The 22,798-nt window shown below is 40.1% G+C and overlaps 1 protein-coding gene across 15 annotated transcripts in view; it reads left to right on the forward strand.

Moving 5' to 3' along the window:
• The window catches only part of LOC126915400 (protein unc-13 homolog B-like), a 376,274-nt gene that overhangs the window by 248,165 nt on the left and 105,311 nt on the right, over positions 1-22,798 (forward strand). For 6 of the 15 annotated variants that reach the window (XM_050720027.1, XM_050720024.1, XM_050720029.1 and 3 more), the window contains exon 3: positions 749-6,704. The exons of 8 other annotated variants lie outside the window; for them this stretch is intronic. In XM_050720027.1, the coding sequence (XP_050575984.1) occupies positions 1,335-6,704 (5,370 nt within the window). In that variant the 5' untranslated portion in view covers positions 749-1,334. The remainder of the gene's footprint in view (positions 1-748; positions 6,705-22,798) is intronic. One more of the 15 variants, XM_050720028.1, reaches the window with a different exon arrangement.

The following is a 22,798-nucleotide window of genomic DNA, read 5'->3' on the forward strand; positions in this document are numbered from 1 at the left end:
TCCAATGTTAGAGTTGATTTTTCATCGAGAAAATAGTAAAACAGATGCTAAAGTAGGCATATTTCATTAATTTTATTATCACGATATTTAGGTTGATTGATTTATCAAAATGTAGACTTGTGCAACGTACATGATTAAACGATAATCGAAATGTTTCACAAAGTTTGAATGCTCTCTGAGGATTCACGGAGAGCACTTTCTGCTCTGACAATCTGATAAAGTTTCGTACTTTTTCATACTTCTTATTCTATACATTCGTATACATAATTTTCTTTATTACATATAGATAACATTTTATTAGTGACACGATAAGAACAGAGACTCTTCGGTGTTTTTCAGTTTAGACTAAGACATCTTGTGTTTGTTTCTCCTTAAAAAGGTTTCTTAAAGCGATCTAGTAATATATATTACGTTTATATCGATTGTCAAAAATGTTTTACGTTCTCGTTCCTTTTTTCTTTTGGTAATTTTCCATTGGTTTGATTTGTGTCATTGATTTAAAAAGAAGAAAACAGGTATATCATGGAGGAAGCTGAATCAAATATACAGGAGATGTATATTGATTCGGTGTTCGTGGGAAATAAGCCAGTGTCTTGTGCATCTTTCTGATTGAAGTTCTTGTTTCTTAACAAACTTTAACATACTTTCGATAGGATAAATGTAGCACCATGGAAACTGTGTCAGCGGTGACTCAGTACGAGCATGTCTCGTACTAAGCCACGGCAATTCGTTTGCTCCTGTTTTACAGATAGCGGCAGCGGCATGAATGCACGAGACTGGTTACGAAGTGCCATTTGCAGAGTGCCGCGCGATCTCGTATGGTTCGTCAAGATCGCGCCCAATAATTATCAAACTTTGTGTATGCAGATATAGTGTAATAGAAAAAACGAAGGGACGAGTTGATTGGAGGACAGAAAACAGAGAGACAGAGTGACAATATATAATATATATATATATATTACGCGTAACGTAGCAAGTGAACGAATCATAGTGTACAGTTTGATCGACGTGTGAAAAGTGAACAGTAGGAGGAAAAAAGTACAAGTAAAGAGAGAAACAGAGAAGGACAATCAACATGGGAATCGATAACAGTGCATCGAATTACCGTAGTTTGATCATGTCGAAAGTTTGCGCTAGATGCATTCAAGTGTCGATCATGTTCCTTTTCGGGCCACAGGCAACGCTGTAATTCTGTTTTCATTCGAGTCGCACAGTATGCATGATGAATCGCCTCAGGGATCATCGACAGCCTAAATATCATACTTGGAGGTTCGTCGAAACATAGAGGATACGAGGTCGACTCGACGTATTGCGTCATAAAAACGCAAACTTAGATGAAAATGGACTCGACGAAGCTGGGTGGGCCAGCCCCAACCAGCCCAAGGGCACACTCGCCAGCCCTACCGGCCTACAGCAGTACCACTACGGATGGCAACATCGATTACATAATCGGAGACTATATGGAGAGACTCGGCACGAGGTTGAATACATTGGAGAACGAGCTGAGGTACGCCTGGAGGGCGTTAGACCTGCTCAGTCAGGAATACATCAAGATGTGGGAGAGGCTAGAGAAGTTAGAGGGCCTCTTATACGAACAACAAACGGTGATCAGTCAATTGATCGAATTCTACGCGAGCGGTGGTACTCACGAGACTGCCAACGTGGTGGTGGAGGAGACATTGGCCAATCAACAGAGCACCGTTGGCGAGTTGGACGCGATCGCAAAGAGCATAGGCGCCACCATGGGTATAGAGGAGACGAACGCGATAAGAGAGAAATTAGCCCAGCAGGAAATCGCGAGAATGCACGGACTCACGCAGGACAGCTCAACCGCTGCCGCGGTAGTTACCGACATGCATAGGAACGTGAGGAACCTGGACACTCTGGAGACTCTCGCGGAAGAGAGTAACATTCCAGACGAGGCGTTCTACAGAAGCTTGAACAACGCGTACAGGGAGGATTTAATTTGCGGCGACACGTCCAGACCAACGTCGCAACTGGGTATGATCTGGGAGGAGGCGGAGGATGAGGATGTGAATGGAAAGAAAGAGACGGAGTCGAACATGTTCGACAAAGCTATGACCAAAGAGAAGGAACTCGAGGAATTGACTACGAAACCAACGAAGGAAGAAATTCAGGAATCAGTGACGAAAAAGGAAGACGAAGCGGACGAGGACGAGGGCGAAGTGTTTAGCGCAGCTGATTACAAAAGTTATCGTGGCAATACGCCTTGTGTCAGCGAACAAGATTTGGCCCAGCTCTCTAGACTCAGTTCCATCGACCAAGTCGCTCTGGAAAAATTACACGAACTGGACAGGTTGACCAATAAATTACAAAAGGACTCTCAGAACTTGATAGAGTTACAGTCGAAGTTAATGGACTCTCCGAAACGACAATATAGTTCCGAAGCTGAAGCTAAATTGGCGGAAGAAGCGAGTAGTATAGACGAGCAGTTAAGAAAGATTTACGCCGAAACCGATGTCGACAGTTGGACCTTCTCAAAAAGTCCCGGATCGACCGGTCGATCGATCTCCAGAGTGAGCACCGATAGCGGTCTAGCTACTGACGGTGACTTCACAACCCGATCAATTTCACCAAGACTTACGTCCACGTCCAGAACGAACTTAGATTCCATTTCGAGTACTTACACTCCACCCAGGCTAGGTAGCTACGCAACAGCTGTACGGGAAAAGAGTCCAGAGCCAGTGATCCAATTGCCTATCGACGTCGGTAGCTTCGCCAAAGGCTACGCGGAGAACAAAGAACTGACCGACCTCATGGCCGAAAGCTTCGCGGCTGTCACTTGCGCCTCTCCCACCATTTACAGCACCACTACTGACAAAATTCCATCTCCTACTCACTCTGCGGGAAGCGTCCATAGCGTCCACAGCGTGCAAAGTCTTCGAACCAGGCAGGACGGTTACTTCGGTAGCACTGCTCGACTGAATTTGGAATTCCAGGAAAGTAGAACGCCTCCAAGTCCGTCACCCAGCTCGCCACCTCCGCCAGCTCCTCGAGACTCAGCCGAGCCTTTCCTGATGCCAGGACCTGATCAAAGGGAAGCCGAAACAAAACGACCTCAGAGTCCCACGTTTTTGAGGAGCACGGAGAAGCTGGTTTCCCTGGAACAAGGTCGCCTAAGTCCACGAACTCCTCATTCGCCTAAGTCGCCACGAGTCTCGCCTAAGCACACAGCTAAGCCAAGCGTGGTCAACATCGTTGCAGCCAAGTCTGATTCCGGCCTATCTTCAATGAGTGGGTGGAGTAGCCTGGACAAGTCGCCGAGCTCGCCAAAAAGTTCAATCACCAAGATGCTCACTTCGTATTCGGTAGATCATCCCAGATCAACTTTAATTCCAAGTACAACGACGGTCAGATCTGCCAGTCCAATTCCACCTCTTCCGGAAACTACAACCTCGGTCATTACGCAGGAACCGCTGTACGATACGCCGGAAGGAAGAGACGCTTTCACGAGTACTACCACCGCCACTTATACCGTTACGAGCCACTCCTATACCGCGGCCATGAATCATTTGTCAGGCTACACGTCGATAAAGACACCGACCACCAAAGAAGAGTACAGTTTTGTACCTCCCCCAGCACCCATCGCGACCACTTGTCAGAGTCCAAAGAAACGAGGTCGCCAGCAAACTTTACAGCATACTTACGACACCGTACCGCCTGGAACCACGATCGACTATGTGTATAGGTCTGAGCAACCTGCCATTTATTCCGTAGCTGGGAGCAATCGACAACAGGCCATCACGAGCGTCTATACCAGCAGCGCTGGGGGCTATGGTCCGAAAACTACGACCACTGCTTACTATCCAGATGCAATGGACCAGTATAACAGCTACCAGGATAATTATAATGCTGTTCAATATACGGAATCGGCCGCTGTAGGAGGTCACCTGAAGAAACCTTCACGAGGCAGCGCGTACACTGACGGAATGACAAACCACGAAGGGTACAAAGCCGCAATGTATCGCACAATGTTCCCCACGGGGAATATCACGGACGCACTATCTTATTATCCGACTAGCGCGAATCTGCCGCGAACGGAGACGAACGAGACTTCGTGGCTGAATTCGATGGAAGACCAGATACCTCACGATTCGACTTCCTCCAGCATCAGATCGCTAACATCGGACGGTAGCTATGCCCAAAGTCCGTACACCGATAGAAGATATCCTCAGCCACCGACGTATCAGGCACATCAGTATCATCACACGTATGCGAATCAGAACTATCCACAAGCTTATCAGCAACAATACCAGCCATACAGTCAAAGGTTGAGTAGTTCCGAAAGCGCACAACTTACGGATGGATATCAGAGACAACGGCAACGAGAACATCAATACATTCAGGACCACGAAACAGGAAGAATGCCTATTGATCAAACGCAACATCAGCAAGAATATTACGATGCTTCGAGCGTGATAGTATCTCAATCAGGGTATATTAGTATTGCATCGAATTTGAAGGACCACGAGATAGAAAATGCGAAAGCTGGCAAGAAGATAAAACGCGGTTCGTCCTTAAAAAACGCGATGAGCTCCATGAGCAACTGGTTGCCTGATTTACACTTGAGCAAGCGACATAGGAGTCATTCGTTACCTGGCGGAGTGAGGAGGGAAGACTTGGATATGTCGCAGGAACAACAGCAGAGGCTCCCGCAGGAAGCAGGTATGGCTAGAGATCGTGGAAGAGGGCAGGCAGCCAGGAAGAAGAAGAAGCACACTTTAGTGTCCACCGTATCCGGAATTCTTCAGAAGGCCAAAAGACGAAATCATCAATCTCAATCTTTATCGGATCCTGAACAGTCCGAAACCGAATGGAGCAGTGGTAGACAGAGTGGTCTGTCAGAGGACGAAGACAGCGTGATGTCGGACGTAAATCAAGAACCTCCATTCTTTGCCAAGGTAAAGACAACTAGCACAAAACGTAAACAGCCCCAGCCAGTTCCTCAGCAACAGCAACCGACAACTCAGCCATTGCCTCTGCAACAGAAAGAATATATACAACAACAACAGCAACAGCAAGCTCTCCAACAACAAATTCAACAGCATCAGGAGCAGTTACAACAGCAAGCTCTTCAAGACGGTTGGGCCAAAGAGAAAGATCAAAAGAAGGATGTGGATCATGAACTTACTGAACAGATAAGTGGCTTCGAGGAAGAAACGTCTGGGAAGAGTACAGGTTCTGGTTCTGGCGGTTCATCGATATTTCAAACTGTCGGGGACATTAAACGATCCGCTGGTAGCTCCGACGAAGCTCCCAACGAAAAGGCTCCGAAACTTCCTCCTGTGACTCTGATGGGCGGTGCAAGTATGGAATTTGCGGTGTCTAGAGCATTAGGCAAGTATCGTCAGAGACAATCCTCCACGGTCTCTGATGAACAACCCCCCAGTGAAGAAGGCAGCACCGAGAAGAAATCCGACGAAGGCACCGTCCAAACTCTGGAAACAAGCTTTGAGTACCCGGAAGATATGTCGGAGAAAAGCGAGAGGAGCGAGAAATCTAGCAGCACCAGGCTTCCCGAATTGGTAACCAGCATATCAGAGGAGGCTCCACCGTCGGAAGGAAGCCCATCCGCGTCAAGCACGAAGGGTCAAACGCCAGGCAGCCGATTCCTGCCGCGGCATCAGCAGTCCCTCGAAATTCCATGGACCGGTTCAAGACCGGGCGAATTGGACGAGGATAACCGAAGCACGCATTCCTATCGAAGTACGTCGAGGGTCTCATCCAGGCGGCAAAGTACGGAGGACTCGATCGACTCCGAGGATGAGTGGTACCGGTACGAGTTGAGGAAGCTCGAGGAACTTGAGAGGCAATCGCAGATAGAAGTAGAGATGGGCGAGGTGCTGGTAGAGGAACCGGAGGAGACTGATCAGTACCAACCAGACGAAACGGTAAAAGAGAAGATGTCTTTCGTCTTGAGAGAACTGAAGATGAAGGCTGGCACTATATCGAAAGAGCAGGCGAAGGAGGATAAAGAAGAGTTACGAACGAATAAGATTAACGGAACGATGGCAAAGGATCGTCGAATCGACGAACGAGATAGGTATCGAGACGAGAAACCTATTCCAAAGCGAAAATCTGCGGAGAGTATCGAAGCGGTGTTTGCGAGAGTGACCGATTATCATACTTGGGCGCACGAAGAGGAAGTTAAGAAAGAGAAACTATCCTCTGCTATGGAGGAAGGTTCCTCTGGAGAAACTTCCGGTCCTGATAGTCCCGTCCAATCGATGGACGAGGAGGAAGAAGAGGAACTGCCGAAAGACGTCGACGAACAACCGTCGAGGCGCAGTTCGAGCGGTTCGACTTTTCGACACGGCGAAAAAATCCATCCTGGCTCTGAACCAATCTCTCGAGAAGGTAGCGTAAGTGTACCGCCTAGCGAGGTGTCTGTCAGCATCCCGGGTGCTTGGGATTCAGAGAGCACTGTCCTTGAAGGCCTGGAGCGCGACGGAGCTGGTAGTGCAGAAACGGCTACCACGGCGACTTTGAGCCTGCCGAAAATCAAAATTGATTCCTCGTCCTGCGGTAGCTCGGATGCGACGTTAAAAGAGGGCCAGGTGAGTCCTGGTCCACCTGGATCAAAGTGGAAGTTGCTGAAAGCGTTGAAAGAACGAAAGGCAGAGGAGAAGCTGAAGGAAGTCGAGGATTCCAAGGAGACCACCATTTCTCAGGGACCCACAGCAGTGAGTATAATGATAAAGTGAGGACACGAAAATCTTTGTAAGGCGTACTCGAGATTCGGAGATTGGGTCAAGTCGTAGGATTAAGTACTTTATATAATCTGATTTGTGGAGTATGTTTAGCATTGTTGTGATTGGGTTATATTGTGTTCTAATAATATAGGTTTTTCGGCATATTCTATGCGCAGGATGTTAATTGCCGATGAAGTGTAACTTTCATTATTAATGACCGGTTGTAAAAACACTTCCTAAAAATTAGAACTTGTTTTCATTTGTACAATATGTTTTTTTTTTCACAAAACTTGTTTTTCGAACAGCGGGAGTCTCATCTTCGTTTAATATGTTGAATTATAATACACGCAAAGATCTTTTTCATATCGGTAGATAAAATGAATGTTAAAAATATATCGAAGAATCTTTTAGCATCCTGCACAGAATTCGACAAGGAATCGAGTGACATAAGTTTAGAGAAACGACTAACAAGTATTAATTTTATACATCATTATGAAGAAAAAACCACAATTTAGCTGTAAAACGTAGAAAAGAACCAAGTGTATGTAATACAATCACGAACTTATATCACTCGACTTCTACCAGTAAGAAAACACCATTTCCTTGAAGTTATCTTAACAGTTCAATACCAGTGACCATACAACCCGATACAATTATTATCAGGACATTGTCCGATGCTTCTTTTCGCTAGCGAGTGTCGAGTACGTTGTACGCGTACAAATGGACTGTAAAGCGAAGCAACCTACGAATTTAAGCACGATTTCGCGCGTAACGTGTAACCATATGTGTGGTGCCATCCGATATGGCGCATCCAGTCAATACTAATGTAATACGATACTACGATAGAAGAAAGCGGGAGTGAAGCTTTGCCGGGCGTAAATCACATGCCCGTGGTCCATTTTCGCGTCGATCGCGAAAATAAAGACCGAGATAGACGCGCAGGACCGAATTACGAACTTCGATATAATAAACGACATAATGAACTATGGTACTAGTCAATTCAGCAAGTGCAACGTCACTGACGCTTGGCCAAGCAATATACTTGTAGGTGATGAGAATTTTGGGTGCACGAATCCAAAAACAGATCGATCGGTGATCGTGATCGACGATTCGATCGATTTCGAGGCCGCCGTTTAAAAATTACGACAAGTAAATATCGCAAAACGGCGGACGCATCGAACGCTAAAATAAACGAGGCTTACACTTAATTAAAATAGATCATAGGTATAATTAGATGGTGCTTGAATAATCGATACGCTTTAAGGTAGTATTAGTAGGAGCCGCGTGCCTGCGCGGTCTGACGAGGGAATTCGCGAGATGAGGCTAAGTATTATTCGGTCAATTAACGTTTCCCCAATACATGCAGGGGAACGACAAGTCTTTCATAGATTCCCACAATAAACAAAGTGACGCTCGATTTTCCGCGCGTCTCCATTCACGATTTTTCTCTCGTAGCTTTTCCGCCCGCATTCACGCACACGTAATTCAATATTATAACATAGCGCGTAAATAAAGAGATGTGCGAAACAGTGTGCATTTGTACTTAAATGGTATTAGAATCACACGAAAAACGGAAGGCTTCCTTATGATACTTGTAGTGTTTATCGATGCAAGTGATGTACTTACAAGTCACGAGATTCCAATCTATCGATACATCTGGGCGATTAACTTAATCTTATACAGTGGCTACCAAAATTGTACTATCTTAAAAATATTAATTTTTTACGTTCAACGTTAATCGATGATTCGATTGTTACGTGACCAATGATCGACTGTGTCGTTTGAAAGACTTGCAGAAGAAAGTGATACAAGTGACAAAATTTTCAAGTTAAGAAAATCGTAAATTAAAGTTGAATACAAAAGCTTCTAGGTATCGATATATATTAAGTATAAAGAAGTATTTAAACCGTTCCTTTTATATATCGTATGTATCGATTCTTTTATTAATCTCATTCATTTTTTAACGATAGTTATTACAAAGTGTAGCTAATTGTTACGTTTCCAATGTGTGTAACTATATTTGAATTCTTAAATAAATTCAACAAATTGTATTTTTAGGAAATCGTATAATTTTATTAGCCACTATTATAGTCGACCATCGAACATAGTATTTAAGAAACTTCTACTCTAACACGTTCATCTTCGGCATCGACCTACGTCAGGTTTAATAACAGAATTAAAATGACTTAAAGAACTTCCAGTAACTAACAAGTAACTATGTGCTTCTTCCGAATTAAATCGCACGAATTTCTGAATAGTGCGCGCTGAAAGCACAAGCTCGTACAACGTTAAGGGTAGTTTATCGAGAAAAATGTTCGAAAATAGAAATGATGGGAAGCAAATCGCGCAGGCACGATTGAAAAAGAAAGAGGAAAGAATCTCGCTCATCTCATGCACATCGAAATCAATCGCTTCCGAGAAGGCGTGAAGGAACGAATAGGAGCGAAAAGGAAAATGGATTCACCAATCACCGATATTTCGATTCACGGGGAACACGATGATATTTGTCTGATCGACGATAGTTTCGCCAGGGAAACATGGATTCCGTGATTCGTATCCAACCGTTTATCGATCCCGCGAAAGCAATAAAAAGCAACGCTGACGTAATTCCAACTTATTCTGGATTTGCCTGGGGAATTGACATTTCAATTAATAATACGTGCAATTTAAAGAGCGACAAAAACTAATTATTCTTTCTGAGGAACTTTAGTAAAGTATCTGGAAACGTTCTATTTATATAATTTGAAATTGTAATATAAAGAAGACGAAATTTAATAAGAGTCATTGAAATTTTATTGCGCTTAGAATAATTCTGCGTATAATTGTAGAACTGTCTAAAAGACTGTCAATTATAATTTTGCGATGTATAAACAATGCATGCAGATATGAAATTAAATCCGTTCGTGAGTCTTATAGGTAGTAGAAGAATTAATTTTTAAGAATAATTCTTTGTCAATGAGATAGAAGAATTTAACTGCCCGAAAACCGAGAAATCTTGTAGAAAAAAAAGAAGACAAACGATGCAGAACATCTAAAGATTTCCAAGAAATCTCGTTAATCTCAATTTAATATAGAATTTTCTTACTAAGGAAAAACCAATAGAAATCTTTTTACAAATACTAGCCATTCGATCTTCCTACGTTTATTACAATTCTTATCACGTCCAACATATCAACAGTTAAAAAAGAAAAGGTCCTGCCGAATTGTTTTTCAGAACATAAGTCTTTCTATAGAAATCCTATTTCTACTGTACTATACGAATAATAGCGTAGGTCACGATTTATCTCAGAATTGCATTGAAATAACGTAACTTCGAATCTGTTCCGCTCTTCGATCTAATACGAAGGTAAAGTTCTCGTCGATCACGTGTTCCCCGCATTTTACAACACGATATATTCCGTTTGGTAGAGCGTGAAAACGCAAAAGTCGATATCATGTCAACTCGCGTGACAAGATATTACGTGGACAATACATTACGTACTTCCTTCCGTTCTATTCTTCCCGCGCGTTACACGAATGTCGCGAAATTAGAAAATTCCTCGATTCAACGAGTTTCCATTTACGTTAATTCAAAGAAACTCGACGAGTGAATCTTTCTGTGAATATTTAAACGATTAATCGTGGAGGGAAAACTTGCTTTTTTACACGTTGGTAATTTGTACGTTTTATTGCTGGTGGTTAAGGGTGTGTTCTATCGAAGATTCGCGATCAATGAGTAAAATTAACGATTGTTGTCGTGCATCTCTTAGTATTCGTAACTAGTGGACACTATATACGCTGATAGTACGATAGAAGATAATTAAACGCTCGATAGCTAAGCGATGCGGCACGTAGGTATATTCTTGAGACGGTTATCATACAATGGGGTGTAATATAAGACCGTTGCATAGCTATTGGTATCTTTTGGAAAATATAATTAACGAAAGAATGTTTGCCACTTCTTCTTTTACGAAGAGAAAAATTGAATCAATTGGCCAGAATTGAACGCTCTTACTTTTAAACATTTCTGAATCTTTTCCAATTTCTTGAAAAATTCTACGCACTGTCGAGATGCATTCTGTTACGATATCTATAGAAGAAGATTTCATTGAAATCTGAAACGAGAAACAGATATTTAGATTTCGAGTCGATGGCCTTATTATTCTGAATTTTTCTAAAACCTTGCTCGCTATTTGAATATACATCGCACCCACGATCTTCAGTACCTAGCACACGTTATTCCGAAACCATAGGTCGATAGCGTGATTCAACAACCCCATAACAATCACTCTATTCTCGCTTCGTAGTCCGATATACCTACGTCACACGCTCGTAAACGATCGAACGAGAGCAGCTAAGATTCTGCTCGCATACCATTTCGATATCTCGAAACGATCGATCGCGTTCCGTGTACCGATAACCGTTCAACGCATAACACGAATCCGCAATAGTTTCATAATGGAACGGATAAAGCCAGAGACGCAAAAGCACGCCGATGCAACGATCATGAACTCGTGCAATCGTACGAATGGTCGTACTATGCGACAGTTCGATCACATTCGAACGTGCGTGCAGTGTAAATGCAATGATGAACGAACAGGCGTAACACACTCGCGTCGTACATACGTCCAAAGTATATGCTTCCGTATCTAAAGACTTCGCAGCCGTATAATACTCTTAATTAAGCTAGAAATTAATTGATCGTGCGTACGTACATTTGGTGTTAGTGTTTTAGGAAAGGAGGAAGAAAACCGGGCACTGTACCTGTTCGCGATTCCGGTTATCTTCAGGTGGGATTTCCTATAAGCGGCTAAAGTAAATGTCTAAGTCTTGATGTTATCTCCTAGATAAACGTCTAGACATTTTCGACTAGACGCGGTGTTTTTTTGTGTATTTGTTATTTAAGCTCCTCAGAACACAAACTGATCAATAGCGGTTTTGTAAATTTCTCAATTTCATTATCCGCATAGATAATTAGAGCGTATAATTAAACTTCTCGAAGCAACGGATAATTTATTTCCCTAAATTTATTTGCAGTAAGAAAATGACGTAAATATCCATACATCCTAAGGAAATTTTCAATCTATAGAGTTAATCAATATAGCTTCTGAGTAAAACGAGATTAAATCCTCGCAATCGTTAATAAATTATTTTGCAACGCACTTTAGTATACTTTCATCCTCGTCGAACGAAAGGAGAGGTTTTCTTCAGCATTTAAAAATCATTTATGGAAAAACAGAGGTATGCTTCTTCATTATATCGATATAAATGCGTCTGGCGCAGTTGCAAATCGTTTAGGAGTATGCTTTCTCAATGTATCGTAATGCAAATATCTCATACTGGTAAGAAATGTGACGAACAAAATACACTCGCGATTCGGAGTACACATTGACATACGAGAAACTATTGGGTTGAGTAATAGATTCGTCCGTTTTTCACTGGTATATACACTGGTAGCCACATCAAATGTGCTCTTTTATGAAAACACGAGTAAACTTAGTACTCCGTCTAATATATGTATATAGTTCTCTCAACGAGTCAGATTTTTATAGAATACTCCTTCCTTTTTTTATTACAAACCTCGACGCTTTTATATATAAGAAATTCACTTACGCAAAATTTGATAAGAACTGAACTTGGAATCTATCTTACTTCCCTGTATAACTGAAAATGATAATTAGCGAGGGTTTGTGACTAAAAACGAAAAGGATGATTCGACGAAAGTTGATGAAAATAAAGATCGATCAAAATGGAAATAGGAACTTGGTCAGACTATCAGAGAAATCTCTGTGTTCGAACGCCGTGTGCAACTGAATGAAAGCGTCCACGGTCATATTGCGACACAAATGCGACGGTTAAAAGTCGCTTGGAAATATGCGAAAAAGTGTTCTTCGATGTATCATGATAAATCATCTCACACCGATGGAAAATCTGTGCGTTTGAACGACGCGTGAAACCGAAACTATCTCGACGCATAGGTGTGACGCTGATAAGAAATCCCACCTTTATCTAGAATAACGAGGCGATCGCGGAGTCGTGGCTCGGGATCTGACCAACAACCACGCGTTCTGTTTAATTAGTCAGAGCCTGGGGGCACGTATCACGCTCGGTCGGCCGATCGATTCTTCTGGTAATTGGCGAATCGTGCCACTCGTGCCGGATGGCCGCCTGGTCTTTCGAGACGTGATTCGCCGGTGATGTCAATAGCAGCAAAAAGTCGGGAGAATTGTCGTGGTCCTCGTTCCAAAGCGATATTCGAGAGGAAAGGGAAATTGCGGTGAGATGGTTGGTGTATCCACGTGACTGGATAATTAGCAATCAGACCCTTCTGCGAAGGGTTGATTATCGAGGGGCGTTGTCGGCTATGGTCGTGTTAAATAGCAAATGGCTTGGTGTAGGGGAAGGTCGTGTTGCCAGAAGGGACAAAGTTCATATTTAATAATAATAGGAACACAGGCTCATACTGCAATTTGCGAAAGTTTTATACGAACTAGGTTATTGGTTTTATAAGGGTAGTTAAATATACCTTTTGGATTTGATTCTACGTGTTATGTAAAAGAGATGATAATGGTATAGAGGATGGTGATGCATTTTTATGATTTTTTCTGCGCAACAGATTTCTTGATAATGTTGTAGTAGAAGCCTGACCTCGATTTAGGAGAATGCGTACCATGTGGGGAATTTTGTATGAAGTCACTTAGAACGAGCTAGGAGAAAAGGATGACAAGAAAGTCAGCTTTTAGGAGTAGGTACTAAAAACAGAGTGAGGAGAATGTAAAAAGCGAAATAGGCAAAAAAATGATTAGTGTTGACACAGCAGATCATGCGGAATAATAATTAATTTAAATTAATCGATTAAAATGCCTTTTCGGAAATGATATCAAAATTAACAAATATTGGGCGTTTTATATCTAAAACTTTTGCATACTGTTGCATCAGCATAAGGGAAATTCCCTGTTTAAGAAACAGCTTCGAAATACACCAAATCTCTTTTCAAAGTTTATAAAAGATTCGATGCATTGTAGAAAAAGCTTTGTACAACGAGTAGAAGAAAATTTAGTGGGATTACGTTTTTAATAGAAAATTGACCTCCTTTTTATATAAATTTGCATAACAAACTGAAGTAAACTTAAAAGATTTAATACTTATTCATCGAGTTACTAGAACACGATTCACTCTCGTTCTACTTACGATTTAATCATTCATAGATTTCCTTTATTTTATAAAATGTTTTCCTTCCAAAATTATGAAAAATTTATTTAGTAAACGTGACAATGTTATTTCAAGAAAAACAATATGAAAAATTAAAGCTGACTTTTTCATGTCACAAGATGATAATAATTCCTCGAGAAACAAGCTCTCCTCTGTGTTCCGTAAAGATCAGTCTATTTCAAGTCAGTGTCAAAATATAGAAACCTACCACGTCAAACGAAACCAGAAATGGAAGCTTGGTATCGATAAATTTTCAATTAATCCATAGCCGTCGGTCTTATTGTTAACAGACTTTCAAAAACTAAAGTTTCTTTGTATCTAGTGAATCGTTCTACGGCAATTTTGTAATGCTTTTTTTTCCATCCGGTCTTGCTGTTGTACCGGCGTGGTGATTCGAGTACCTTTGATATTGAACAAGCATTTAATTGCCAGTAGTGTCTGTTTTTTCACTCGTGCTTTAGAAATACGACTTTTTCGTTTATTTCTCCAGGATTTATTTCTGCTGATTGCATTGTTCCATTAACTTTTTCCCATTCGATTCGATCGTTTCTTTTTTTAAGAAATTTGTAATTGTACGTGAAAGTTCTTTCGATTTGTAAAAACGAAGCGAGACATTTACCGATGTTTATTGACGTTTTCTTTTTATGAAATATGTAGGACATCGAGCAGGAAGCTGTTGGATTATTCTGGTGATGTACAGCTACCGTAGATTAAATGTCTTTCTACGAAGATTACTGTCGTTTTAGGATCATGCGATTACACGCTACATGATACACATCGTAATTGTTGAAAATTGGATCAGATAGGAGCATGAGAGGAGGCTTACGTGACATTCTATAAAACGAGCTAAAATAAAATTCTTTGGAATTTCCAATTATCTTCGTTATCTATGAATAAATAAACGTTTCTCTTTTGAACGATGCCGATCGATTGGCGATAAAATGGACGTTGAAGCTGTAGAAATTAATTATTATAAAATAAATTACATTTCTCATAATCTTGAAGGAATCTCATTTTACGCGTGATCGTAAAATCAAATACCTTCGATAAAAGCCACGTTTAACGCTGGAATCCCATTTCTTCCGAAGGATGAGAAAAGAGAACGAGCTGCTTATTGCGAATTTATGGTAGCGAGGAACAAAGGACGCGATAGTTTCAAGATACGATGCCGTATAGTTCGAGATTTCATGCAGCTAACGTTCCTCGTTACTTTTTTCTAATACAACGAAATTGCAGTTAGACGTGCGCTTAGCAATTCTATGCGGCGACACGTGCCGCTCATAGAAAACGTTCTTTCCGAAAGCAATAACAATAACCACGTGAAAGCGACACAAGTGATTAAAAGGTAAAATACATGTATTCTATTGCTTGAAACTCTTCAATGACGAGTTTAAATGATTGAACGTAGGTTGGTTAAATGGGATTATTGGAAAATTATTTACGTATTGCGAAATCCAAGCAATTCAAATTCAATAAGAGATCAATTTACAAGAGATTCAATATAGAAAGTGTTTTCATATGAAAAATTTATCGTTTGTCGTACCATTGGTAATTTGTACATTTTTTAATTTAATTCATCGCGTAATAGGAGATACAGGAAGGAAATTGTATGTAACTTGGAAAATTGAAAATTTTGAGACAAGAAATCGCCACCTATTCATTCCATTTCTCACGATTGAATTCACTTGCAATTATCATTGTTGATCGTCGCGTCGTGTCGTACTTAGATCTCAGAATTTCACAAACATAGAGAAGGTGAAAGAGAAAATCGAAAAAGCTGGACTAAGATGAAAAACAATGAAATCAATTATTCGTAACGGCAAACAAAAAGCACAATTGCATATTTGCAATTCATGAGCAAAAGTGAATTTCAGGGAATTGCACATAAGGGGACATCAGATCTTTATGATCTGAAAGTAACGCGAAATGCATTGTAACGAACGTTTAATCAAATAAGAAGAGACGAATCGAAGTTTCGAGGGAGTCTCCTCCGTATCTTCGAACAGCCTATAAATACGTTTTATTCGACCGTGATCAAGGCGCAACGCATTAACCGACCTTTCCTTTGTTGAATTATTTCCAACAAAACGTAGAAGGATCGTGAATTCCGTTTACATTCGCGGAACACACGACCATCTCCCTTTTGAAACGCTTTGTGAACGAGATCCAACGAACAAACACCCGGACCAATTGTGTACCATTTCTCACTTTTATATGAAACGAATTAAGGCGCAAGTAAGCAAGGATGAAGATCCAAACGAAACAAGAGATACTCGCGTCTAGTGACGTTAACTGTGTATCTGTATTGTACGATTCTAACGATCATGGATATTGTATATGCATATTGTCACGGTGTCATTGTGTCTAACACGTTCTTAGCGGTCTTTTTCCAGTCTAATACGAGGCTGAAATTATTCAAAGATTCCTTTGGACCTTCGTATCATTCATCGAATAACGTTTCCACAGCATTCGATATTTCTATCAAGATGCTTCCTACTAAAATTCAAATCAATGGAACAGAAAACTATGTCTAAAAGCAAGAGTACACGGTTCGTTTATACAATACAGGAACCTTAGACATGCATGTCGATGGAGACGACGTTCGGCTTCCATTTAAGTCTCGAACTGGTTCTCGATTTTTCCATAAGAGAAGACGATCAATCAAAGACAAGAACGAGAAGTTTCTCCATGCCAATTCAGATTCGAAACACGCGGACGTTATTCGACGATGTGTACTCGTGAGTACAGGTTCACAGGAATCTTCGAATAGTTCGCGTAGCTTCTGGAACTTGCACTCTACACGCGGGATCATCTTCGAAACTGAGAAATCGCGTGGCGTCGTTATACAAGTACAGCGATCTCCGCGAGAGAAGATCGTCGGGGATCGATGAAGTAGGAAGATCGCGTCCGCTCCAAGTAGGTCCACATTTCAGGCTGGCTCAGCTGATTAGGCACGCGATAGAGTTTCCGTCTCGCGGGATATTCGCCTAATAAAATCCTAGTCTCTTCGGGTAGTGCGCGAGAAACTGGCGATCAATCTCGTGGACGAGTATCGTCGAAGATAAAATAAAAACTAAATATTTATTACTAATAGAACTAAAATAAATAAGCCACACGAGTGTCTAGCACGTAAGTATGGCATCGATCTTAGTAATCAACTAGAGATTAAAAAGTCAATGTTGATTTATGCAAAGGTAGAACGAGTTACGTAGAAACGCTCGAAACCAGGAGACAGTAGTAAAATCCAGAGAACAGTATAATGTGGACAAGGGTTCACAGTGGAAACGCGACCGAAGTTCGAGAGTTTACCTCCGTAACCGAAGATCAAACCGCTTGTTACCGGCGAGCCTCGAACACTCGTGTAGCCTCGGCTTTGCTGTGGCTAAGGCCGCCATAAGGGTCATACTCGACGGATACTACTGTTAAGCTGCTTCGTTTCCGGCATGCGAAGAGCTTCTCGCGGAAAGCCCCGATTGTTCTCTCACGGACGCGCGTTACTCGCACGCTCACGCGTTTCACGTGTATTGACTCACGCGCATACGAATACACACACACATACGTATACATACATACGCATACAAACAAGAACACACAAGTACATGCACACGTCAAAAGGTATATCTAAACACGTATTGTAATGGTATTATAGTCTACGCGGTAGTTTTGTGTCAATTAATAACGTAACGAAACCGTTTAGCCGTGTATTCTCCAGGGGGACAGAATATTACGTAGGGTAAGAAGCTTTCGTGTGATAACTGGCAAACGCGCGGCGAGGGAAACGTGTAGCTCGGGTTGCATCTCACTGGCTCATGCACGGAAGCGAGTCTAGAGGCATTGGGTTACGACAGGGGCAAACTTGTAGGGGAAAGAGTGAGAAAATGGTCGACATTGGTGGTATTGGTGATGTCGATCGTGATGTCTAAAAGGTTGTGTCCGGTTGCTTTCCGGGGAATGGAATGCGTAGATACTCGAACCATCTAGTCACTTGTCAGCTACGTGAAAATAATGTTACAGCTGCTTAGGACTGTTTTCCTTTCTCTCGTCTATTTTAATTTTTGCAGAGAAGCGTACGGTGTTTTGAAAGGGATGAATAAACATAGGACAATGTTTATGTTACAAAATAGAAAGGATGATACGATATAAGAAGCGTAGGTTTTAGGGAAAGGAAAACGAGATCGAGAGACGCTGATTCGATCTATGCATTGCTGATATGTATTTAGAAGTTCCATCAGTTTTCTAATAGATAGTATCTTGAGATAGATATTTAAAGAAAAATGATTCGTTTTGTTTATTTAATTTTCTCTGTATAATCAATTATCGCCTGAAATATTCATCGATCCAATTTTTAACGAGCTTTTTAAACGAACCTGCCAACTGAAATTAAATACTCACTTCGAAACTATTTCATAATTATAAACAAAGAACAAAAAAGGGAGAACTGAGTTAAAAGTAACCTTCTCTTAATCGAAACATCGTCTAAATTAAAGGATGAAAATAAATTTGAAGTAAAAGAGAAAGCAACAAAGAATAATTAGAAACAAGCTGATAATTTTTTTCTATTTGCATTAATATGGGCGTTTTAATTGCAATAAAGAAACAGAGAATGTAGTCCATTCAATTTAGTTGATGTACGACTAAAAAAAGTGGATCAGACTTTATAAATGCTCTTGTTATGTCTTCATCTTAACTCCGCGTAAAGGAATTGTTTTACAGTTTAAGCAAATTGCTCGAGGCAAGAAAAAGTTTCTAAAAGAGTAACACATAATTAGACTCTGTTCTTAACTTTCTGGAGAACGGGGGCAAATTCGTTGGTTCAACGTAGATTTTCCGGTTAAGAAAGCAAGGAATGATGCAGGAGCCTGAGAGCGGTAACGGTGTATAAAAAGAACTTAAAGAAACATGAAAAGAGAAAATAAAGAAAAAGCTAAGCTAGCAATTAAAAGTATCCTAACGTTTTCCTCGTTTTTGTCAGATGCGTTATTCCTCTGTCGCGTTTCGCAATTAAACACGTGTCCAGAAAGATTCGTTCTAACATGTGGAACGATCAATGATTTAATATCTAATGAAAACATTAATTTAAGAAAGTGTACATTATGATTCATATTAACTGTTCAAGAAATCAGATTGAACCATTCGTCGTTGAAAAATAATAGGTAAGATAAAAATAAAGAAAAATTTAGAATTAACGTATATTAGAAAATAATTTTTATAAGAAAAAATTTACAGAAGTAGCATAGCTCATACACTTTTTAATCCAAATTAATTGATAAATTAGAAAAGCACACATTTATTTGACTAGCTTCTTTAACATCCGTTAGACAAATCTATCGTAACAAAAATTACTCTAAAAATTTCATTTGCTTTGCATCATTATAATATCGTTCCTATAACATGCATAGCGTTCCTACAGAAGATTTGCATTTTATAATTTTAAATCATTCATCGTTGCTTGTTCGTAGCACGTCTGTCACCTGTTCTTTCTAATTTCTCAGTACATTTCCATCAACAATGTTGCGCATCTGTTGCAACATCAGCTTCGATAACCGTCACCTTGCTCTTTGCTTCACTCGTACAACTCTAACAATTCGTTCGTCTCGAAGATCTCTGTTATTCCATCCAGTCTTCATCGAAACTCTGTAAAATTCTTCATTACTTTACTGTCACAAACCGTCTTTTGAAACGTCGCGCACGCGCCTAAATGTTGATCGGTTTAATTTCAATTCTCGCAAACAAAGCACACGGTAAAAGGAAATATATTTCGCGGATTAGCTCGCTCGTTCAAAGTTCCAGTGATCATGTAAATCCTTCTTTAATACTTGCACGACTCGTAAAAGGAGCGTATTTAACTTTGATCATTTATCACGGGACACCGGACCCACGTGTTTCTATGCAATTCACGACGAGCGAAATTATTGCACGCTACGACCTACATCATGCAGCCGGAAGTATGAACTTCAGGAGTTCTATTATCTCGGGGGTGGCGCGAATCATGCGAACAGCCTTGCGCTGCTATATTAAAGTTCGATATTTTATGAGGTAGTGCTCGTTCGAATCGTTTATTCTTCCCAACTGCTCAGAGAGATACATTTAACGTACTTCTGAACGTAAATTATATTATTCCTTTTATTTTGTAATATCTGGGTGTTTTAATATCGTAACTCGTTTTTATTAACATTTTAATGACACGTGCTCTGTTCATAATAATTAATCCTTATTAAGATATTCAAAATTAACGTAGACAGAAGCTAGGAATGGTAGGATTATATTTCTCTTTAAAAGTTGAAGACATTTTTGTATGCGATATTGCGTTCATAGATTTTTTTAATAATCCAGTAATTGATTTTTATTCGTGTCTTAATGACGTTCTTTGTCTGTTATTGAGAATTCATTAGCAAAGTGTAAATAATACTAAAAATGATTATTTCTAGTTCCACAAATTTTTATATTATACTATCAGACCTGTGTGTAGTGACGTACAATGTAACTTGTGCAAACACCGAGCATAGTAAAGTGTTAGTAAGTCATGAAATATTTATAAAGCTGTGTAGGATGTTGCAAAAGATCTCTTTCTGTAAAGTAGGCCACGATTTACATCCAGAAGCTCTAAATGAAATTGATTACGAACAACAGACTATAAAACTGACTTGATATAAAACCTAACAAATCTCGAGTATTCGGTAAACATCTTAATTCAAAAGCGCATCAGTTCGAAAAATACAAAAAATACAAATAGCTTTTGTACATGCGTAATTTTTACGAAGATGTCGACGGTATTTTGTACAATCAAGATTTCGAAACTTGAATTTTTCTACGTGTGTATTTGTAAAGATCTATTTGGAGTTTGTAATACAAACTTTGTATTCATATACACGATCCATTCTTGACTTTTGTACGCATGGATTTTCAATGTTGTACTGTCATACTTTCTCAGTACCGAAGATATTTATTCGACGATTTGCATTTTACTGTAGAAATTTTTCTACGACGGAGTAAAGAAACGTTTCCGGCACCTTTAAACGTTTTATTGCAGTACCTTTTTGAATGAGAACAGTTTTTAATGTTGCTCTTTGTTAGTAATTTATACATCTCTCATTAAATGAAAAGATGAGTATTGAAATGAACGTGCAATAATTTATCCGTCGCTTTTAAAGCATAAAATGGAATCTTCTTCTTTTATTTGACAATTTCAAATAAAAGAAACCTTCATTTCATTTCTTCGAATCATTTTTCGCCACATTATACATATAAATCTTATTTGATGATAAAAAAAAAAAGATATAAAGGATCACAGCGTCTCACGATCGAAAGAAAAGCATACGAATATTATTTTCTAACTTGGCTGACTATTCCATAATTATATTCTACAGAGGAATTATAATTAACACGGCAGAAGTTTCGTCAATATTCTACATCTTACACCAACTGTTAACAGACTCCACTTGTTTGCTAACTTTTTTATAGATAAATCTTCCCTATAGCTTCTAAACGTATCAATTCGTCGAATTCTAAAGGCATCCGAGAACGGATGGCATTAAGCTTTATAGAAGTAAGATATAGCAAACTGTAGCCAGACAGAAACAAAAGTGAAAACAATAACGTGACATGAAATTTTAGTGGTATACAGTATTTTACAAATTTCGCTAGTCTAATAGCTGTGAGAATATGAGGATTAATCAACTTGTCGATGTTGGTCTTAAACTAAATACTTAAACCACGCTAAAATAATTATACAATAATATACAGGGTGCTACATATATAGGAAAGTTATGTAACAGTATACCTATCTATATATTAGTCTCTATGATCCCATTTTGAACAAGTTCTACAAAAAACACTGTATCAACAAGTGTATAAATATATGCATATAAATATACTGCTGATAAGAAGATGAATATTCCAAAAGTAAGTCAAGCATAGTAAACCAACAGTAAAATATCTACAAAAGATATATTATCTTTTATATCATAAAACTATTTGCCGTTATTTACGTATAATTTAAAACGCAAGAAATATTATAGTCTCCGATACAATCTGCAAGCACGAACAAGTAAACAATTTATTCTTATCTCTAGCAATAAATCCAAACTAGTAACTCTGTCAGTAATAACTCAATAGCTGATAAACATCTTACAAAGATGATCTCTGTCTATCGGAAAAACGATCACGCTACCCTAATTCATCCAATCCACTAAAACCCTTGATCATTGTAGGCAGGTCACACGCATTGTTACCCCTAACACATCTGAAAATCGCGCGAATCTCCATGAAAACACTATCGTCGAGTCGATCAGCCGTGATTCACAGAAATATTGTATACGACTGAAATTTGTTGAGGCACGTTTGACATCATTAAGCCCGTGATGCAGCGTGGCCATTGAGCGTAAACGAGCGTTCGCAGGCGCTCAATTGCACGCACGCGGATGGCTATCTTCTTGGCTGCATAAAACGGCTTATCGCCACAAATTTAACGACCGGTTAAGCCGACCGTTTTATTCGAAACGTTCGAGGATAAACCACAGCGTGAGCCGTGGGATGACTACCGGACTAGCACATGGGATCTGTAACTGGCTGCTCCACTAGCGCAATTAGCACAACCTATACCGCTATCGTTGCACGCGTACAGCTCGACATATCACAAATATGTACATGCGTATCACAGCGTTCTCGTTATCGCTGGGATACGGACAGAGTTCTTGCTTATCCGTGCTCCCCGTGTTCCGTTCACCCTCTTTGAATCTGAATCTTTCACGTGTACACACGATCGGTTATTTATTTCACGCTGGGGTAGTTTGCGTTTCTCGTCGACTATGTTCATTGCTCGTATTGGTTTTTCGCGTTGAATTGATTATTTGGTTGTGTTGCATTTTTATCTACTGTAGCTTTTTTAGACGATC

The sequence above is a fragment of the Bombus affinis genome, chromosome 4, assembly GCF_024516045.1.
Source record: "Bombus affinis isolate iyBomAffi1 chromosome 4, iyBomAffi1.2, whole genome shotgun sequence".
Lineage (NCBI taxonomy): Eukaryota > Metazoa > Arthropoda > Insecta > Hymenoptera > Apidae > Bombus > Bombus affinis.